At 40.1% G+C, this 6947-nt stretch overlaps 1 protein-coding gene across 5 annotated transcripts in view; it reads right to left on the bottom strand.

Annotated features, from left to right (window-relative positions):
- LOC111875235 (sodium-independent sulfate anion transporter) overlaps positions 1-6947 on the bottom strand; it is a 46167-nt gene that overhangs the window by 2997 nt on the left and 36223 nt on the right. For 4 of the 5 annotated variants that reach the window (XM_023871298.2, XM_023871307.2, XM_023871324.2 and 1 more), the window contains exons 7-9: positions 5688-5849; positions 5102-5242; positions 126-271 (exon numbers count right to left, since the gene is read on the bottom strand). In XM_023871298.2, the coding sequence (XP_023727066.1) occupies positions 126-271; positions 5102-5242; positions 5688-5849 (449 nt within the window). Of the gene's footprint in view, positions 1-125; positions 272-5099; positions 5243-5687; positions 5850-6947 lie in introns of all 5 variants that reach the window. The other variant, XM_023871333.2, reaches the window with a different exon arrangement.

Below are 6947 nucleotides of genomic sequence, written 5' to 3'. Positions count from 1 at the left end.
CAAGAAAAAGAGAGTTAGACCCCCCCCCAAAAAAAAAAAAAAAAAAAAAAAAAAAAAAAAAAAGACCATTCCCCCCTCCCCCACATCGAAGTACACAATTTATATTTTACAAACAATATGCTTACAGTAAGATTGCGGACCTGGACCTTTGGGCGGGCTGAACTGTACAGTATGAACACCAGATTGACACCAATACCAATAAGCATACCATAGTCAAGTCCAAGTCCCAAGCATGCCACAAATGTAACTAACATCGGAATAAGGTCTGCCTCTGAAACAATGTTCAATGTTTATATATGTTTGCACATACCAGTGAGCATCTTCCTCAGAACAAATTTGAGCACCATGAAACAAATGAGCAAAGTATCAAAATTACAGTTTGCCCTAAATAAATAGAAGCTGTTTTCAAATTTATTATATACAAGTTTCCACAGGTTGAACCACCCATGTAAAATACATACAGAACCCAAATGCAGAATACTGGCATTATTCACAGCATAGCACTTCATAGAGAAACTCAGATGGTTTTCTTGGTCACCTTACAGATAGTACATTAAACCACCACATTCGAGTTTAGATGTCAGGCCTTCCTGAATCACAATTTACCAAAGCGTTTAATTGGACAAGACAGGTTGACACCTTGGCCACTTCATTTACCTGATCAACACAACTGGACTTGTTCCTAGACATGGTTTACACAACCTCTGAATGAACACCCAAATAAGTATTGCAATTACTAGTGTTATTAGGCGGGGTTTAGGCTATGCATTTGACATTTTGTACTTAAAAATGGAGTCCATGTCAAAGTGTATTAGATGATCCTCCTCCTCCTCTTCATCTTCCTCTACAGGGATTGACAATCTTAATCCATTCTGTCATCAATCATCAAGCAAGTGTATTGGATATTTGGCTTGTGGATATCAGGTATATACGAGGGGGGACCCAAAAATAACCGGAAACGACCTGTTGCGCGCGCATGCTTTGTAGTTACGAGTTGTGCTGCTAGGTGGTGTTAGCTGGGGGTCTCCCGCGACAGTTAGTGAGCTGGCGTCAGTCTGAGTTAAGTGGTTTGTCTGTGGTGCTCTGTTGTGTGCGTTCCTGTTTCAACCCTTTGGCGATTAGTGAGATGGCCGACCAGAAGGAACAAAGAGTGTGCGTGAAATTGATGAAGATCGTCGAAAGACCATTGACCAACTTTCTGAGGAAACGAACATCTCATGGAGCACGGTCCAGCGAATTTTAACCGAAGGTTTGCACATGAGACGGGTGTCTGCAAAATTTGTTCCTCGCTTGCTCGGAGATGACCAAAGAGAAAACCGCGTGAATGTTTGCCGCGACTTGAAGAGTGAAGTGCAGTTTTCCCTAACAGAAAGCAAAATTTCACGCACACTCTTTGTTCCTTCTGGTCGGCCATCTCACTAATCGCCAAAGGGTTGAAACAGGAACGCACACAACAGAGCACCACAGACAAACCACTTAACTCAGACTGACGCCAGCTCACTAACAGTCGCGGGAGACCCCCAGCTAACACCACCTAGCAGCACAACTCGTAACTACAAAGCATGCGTGCGCAACAGGTCGTTTCCGGTTATTTTTGGGTCCCCCTTCGTATTCCTGTTGTTAATAAGTTATTGCATCAAACCTGATCTGATAATGTAATAAATTTATTATTCTAAGCATATACACACTTTTTTGTTCATGACCACAGTATGTATGTGGGTCTGTCCTGAAGTACCTTCCTTCCATTACACATTCTGAATCTGAGAGCTATTTTTAAACTCATAATAATGATACATTACTCTCCTGTCCCTTATGTAAGTCATAGATATTAAACTTGATTAGCGTCCATTGTTTATCTTCCATCAAAACTGCAACACTCTTACATTCTACACTTCAACACTACATGTTTCTGCCTCAAACGGCTATCTTCAGGCGTTTTTATGTTACAGATATTTTACTAAAACTGTGTTAAAAACTGCTACACTGTTTTAATTTGTGTTAAAATCACACACTGTAGTCTTCTTAAGTACCTTGATATATTTACGAAAATGACGACACCCCGGGTGAGGTGAAATAATATGCAACAGAAATTTTAAAGGATTTTATCTCGTTTTACTTACGAAGAGTACAGCGAGTGATTTTAACATGAATTAAAACAGTGTAGCAGTTTTTAACACAGTTTTAGTAAAATATCTGTAACATAAACATGTAGTGTTGAAGTGTAGAATGTAAGTGTTGCAATTTTGACAGAAGATAAACAATGGACGCTACGGGATGCTGAAATACAGAATCATTAAACTTGATTACTATGAGAGTTTCAGCTATCAGCTTACCAAAGCAGCAGTATGGGTTAATACAGCCAAAACATCCAGAACTGAAGTCCAAAATAAGCCAAAAGAAATCCATATTTATATCCAAAAGAACTTGTCTATACCAGAAGAATTCAGTTGAATATAATGAGTCACTACTGCTAAATGACCTGTCAAACCCATATACGAGTACTGCTGAATAAATGAAGACAGAAAGAAGAGTAAGAGAGGGAGAGAGGGTGACAGGGAGATATAAGAGAAACCAAACAAGGAAAAACAAATTTAAAAAGAAACAAAGAAAACTAGAACCCATAAAAATATCTGCATTGCAAAAGCAACGATCCCTATAAGAATATATAGGGAATATCAAACAGTGAAAGGTCTGAAATGAATTTAACATAATGAGTCTATATGTCAGAATTATGCTTAAAGTTCTGAACTATAAGAGCATGCATAGCATTTAATTTAACTTTAAAATATAATGCAGCATGTAAACCTGTTGCTAAGTAATGACTCTGTAAACAACACCTGCTGCTAGGCAACAGATTCCTAACATGCACCAATGAACAGCAACAGAGGAAAGGTGTTTTCTGTGCGGTCCACCAAGCAACAATTGAACATCAACAGAGGAACGGCGTTTTCTGTGACGTCCGTGCGGAGATGATATAAGCAGGAAAATTAGTGGAGGTTAGTGCACTACAAGGATGTATCGCACAAATAGCATGTTATTGAAAATTCTTCCTTGTACACTATATACAAGTCCTCTGTCAGTCCTGGCTTTGCAAAGTAGATCATGTCTAGCTTACTTATCTTATGCGGCAATGGCAGCTTAGTCACTTGAATGGTTGTAAGCTTGACCGCCACCAAGTTTAGGCCTCTTATATTTCTTATGCCTGGCTTTGCCTTATCCTATGCTGTGAACATGTTCATTCTCATGATTTTGTATGACTTCTGCTTGTTGCCTGTACAATTTTGTTTGTGCATTGTAGTGCAGGGACTTGAAGAGCTGGTTGGTGAATTAGTTATAGAACTGCAGTTCATCCCTTGTGAGCTGTTGCTGTTCAAACCTGGTAGCTGAGGCACAGGAATTGTTTGGGAACTCAGAGTTAGGGGAAAGTCTGCTGTTGAAAGCCGTTATCAGGCAATGACTGGTGAAGACACAGCAGGATGAGAAGACTTAGTATGTGCTATAGTGAACTGCTGGGAGCATGAATTAATATTAGCATTATAGTTGCCTGTAGTTATGATCTGGAAATATTCAGTAAAACCAATTACCAATCCAAATCCCATCTATAGTCACTCATACATGTGGCAACTGGTGTCAGAAGTGGCTCAATTGGAAAGGATTGAATCCATCAAATTATTTGGATCCAGGATTACACTGTGTAGCTGTATCGTCGGCCTACAAAATGGAACAAATGATGGAATGTCTGCAAGCCATCATGGCTGATACAGAAGCCATCCAACAGGCCTGCCTAGAAAAGATGGAGGTCAAGAATTTGAAGGAAAATCCAGAGGAAACTAAGCGGGAGCATTAGGAAGTCTCTAATGAAGAAGCTGCAGTAGACTATTGGAGAACTGGAGGACTGATATTTGGACTGGCATCTACCCACAGGGCACCACTGACAGAAGAAGAAACAAACCCAGGGCCCTGGTGGGTCCTAGAAGAAGTTGGCCACCACATGCAGATGGACGACCTGCCATGATGCTCCTGCAAGGCATACGGGATGCTGTCATAAAGAACCAACGGTCAAAAAGAGATAACAGCAAAATTGGACCAGGGACAATGTTGTAAGTGGAAACTCAAATGGACGGGCAAGAGCCATCAGGGGCAACTGGAATGCAACAACGGCATAAGGAACCTAGGCCTAAAATAGCGATTACATCTTGCGAGCAGAACACTCAACAAGATCTTCAAGCAGACTGTGGAGCTGAAGGTCGTGAAGCAAATATATGGGACTTCCATTAGACAGTGGAACATGAGTGTCAGGACAATGTGGAGGAGTCAGTGCCCTCTGAAATGAAAGAAGAGACTGCACATGGAGTAAGAGCCAGAGATGTAGGAGCACCAGCCACTCAGAAAATTTGTCCACACTGACTGAAAAAGACGAATGATGAGAATACACCTGGACCAACTAACACTTTATCAGTGAGCCACTCAGGACGAGTGGCCTTAAGGAGGGAGAAGCGGGAGCAGTTGGAGAGTAATCACTGTGAGAAGTGAACCACAGGGAACGAAGGCACAGACATCACAAGCACATCCCTTGGAAAAGAAGAAATGGCTGTACACCTGTAGGCTCTCTGAGACAAGTAGCCTTAAGGAGGGGTCAATGAGGCGTATAGACCTGTTGCTAGGCAATGACCATGAAACAAATGAGACAACAGCTGTTACTATACAGCAGCTAGCTACCCAATGGATACAACAGTAAGGAGCAGTGTCTTCTTCACAGTCTGTATCGAGGGGTTCTAAGCGGGACAAAGTTTAGAGCTTAGTTGTGTTGTGGGATATTCATCAGCCAGCAAGGACGTACGCAGAGTTGTCAGAAGCCATTAACAGGAAATAACTAGTTAAGACATAGAAGACTTTATGTGTACTGCAGTTGCAGGGATCTTTAGAGCATGTAAACCAGTGAGGCTGTTATAATTACAGTTATGAGTTGTGAGTGTAAGTAGTCAATAAACCAAGTCACCGATCCAAACCCGCATATACGTGACAATAAGCTTTAAAATGAATCGGTTTTATCTAGGCAGGCTCATTTCTGTTGTTTATTATATAATATACACTAACACACTTTTTGTCCGCCAAAGTAATGGGATCATTTCGTACTCCACCATGAAGACAACAGCACTGATGATAACGCCCGCAAGTGTTGCTTTGGGAATGTAGGCAAATGTGGATGTCAGAAGACCCAGTGCCATCAACACCATTACACCTAAAACACAATCATTGTTACTTTGGTTACAATTCTGCTCATATTTGATTTACCTGTGGTTTTGAGGTCTGACTATAGCATTTCATATGGTAGTGAATTAACATTAGTAATCAATGCTAGGAATTTCTTAATTTCTCATTTCATTAAAATTTGCAATTCGGTACAAGAGTCTTCACCACAGCATAGCATGTTCTCAAGATATGAAGGGCGGCCAGGAATATACAAGCTGATAGGGGTTCCTCATATAGTTTGGGGTTTGTTGTAAATTATGGTAATATGGCACATGTACATATGAAGTTTTCTTCTGAGATATTAGTTATAATAAATCATTTTGTATGAATTATCCTTCTGTAACAGATTTTCTGAGTATAGGATTCACACTTTTCAGTTTCATCTAATTACTAATGTACGTATAAAAGGAAAGACATGTCCTGCATTTCCTTACCAGTCATGAGACCACCAAGAGGAGTTTTGACACCTGATGCATTGTTCACAGCTGTGCGAGAGAATGATCCGGCAGTTGGGAAAGACCGCACAAATGAGCCCAAGATGTTAGATAAGCCCAGCGCAAACATTTCCTGAGAGGCATCCACTGCTTTACCTTTAGCTACAACAGAAACAATATAACTTACAAATTATAGATTATGCTTCTTTCAGGTATTTCAACTTATTTTCTCCACTGAAGTTTATAAATGTGAACAATAATGATTCTTGGCTTTTTTAAGGCTTGAGAACTGTCTTCACTTACAGCAGCTAGAAACAATATGAGAAGTTTTGTCATATAATATTGTGTGAGGTATTACACAGGTTTCAGGAATGCAGGACACCAAATAAGGTGAATCATAGTTCTCATGGCAGTTACTACAAAAATTGTTTTCTGGGACATGAAGCCATGTTGTTTGGTACCATTTAAGGTTATGCAAATAGCATAAGTTGACAGTATTGATGTGTATATGTGGATGTATGTATTTCCGAATAGCCTCATGTGTAACCATTGTGTTTTCTTGTGTGAAAACTTCAGTCATATTTTACATATGTTTTTGGATTCATATGACATATTCCCCATCCTACAGTCATTTTGACTAACTCTGTATCCAGGGAATGTAATGTAATGTATTTTAGAAAAAATTCCACCTATATCTTCAGGACAGAAGAGAAAGCTACACAGAAAAACATGGTGCAAGGTATAAGGAAGGGAAAGACAGCACACAAGTGAGTGAGCCAGTAGCAAATGATGGTCCTAGAAGAATCAACTCTATTACTGGGAAAGCGTTGAAAATAATTTTACAATGAAAAAGTTGTGAAAAAATATTCAATGTATAGAGGCCATATTGAAATCCATCCCATGCATACCGTTTTTTAATTCCATAAGAACAACATATTTCCTTGTACGTTACTTCTGTCCTACAGAAGTCTGTCACCCATTCATTCTTGCACACTACACAACATTAATGAACGAGTATATTGCCCAACTTACTCTCCAAAGGAGCTTTGTAATGGTGGAGCACTGTACCAATTTTTTCTACTACCATTTCCTTATTGGCTTGATGACAACCCGAGTTCCTGTCTTCTCCCTCCCTATATCCTGTACCATTTCTTCTGCTCTGAAGATGGCAGCAGCAGGTGTCACATCCCAGAAGACAGTAATCATAAACTGACTAATTCCACGGAGCTGAGCCCCCTTTGAGAAGCCACCGGTTGCTTA

Source organism: Cryptotermes secundus, unplaced genomic scaffold (assembly GCF_002891405.2).
Source record: "Cryptotermes secundus unplaced genomic scaffold, Csec_1.0 scaffold442, whole genome shotgun sequence".
In the NCBI taxonomy this organism is placed as follows: Eukaryota; Metazoa; Arthropoda; class Insecta; order Blattodea; family Kalotermitidae; genus Cryptotermes; species Cryptotermes secundus.
The sequence above is the reverse complement of the archived record's forward strand: the minus strand, read 5'-3'. Positions and strand labels throughout refer to the sequence as shown.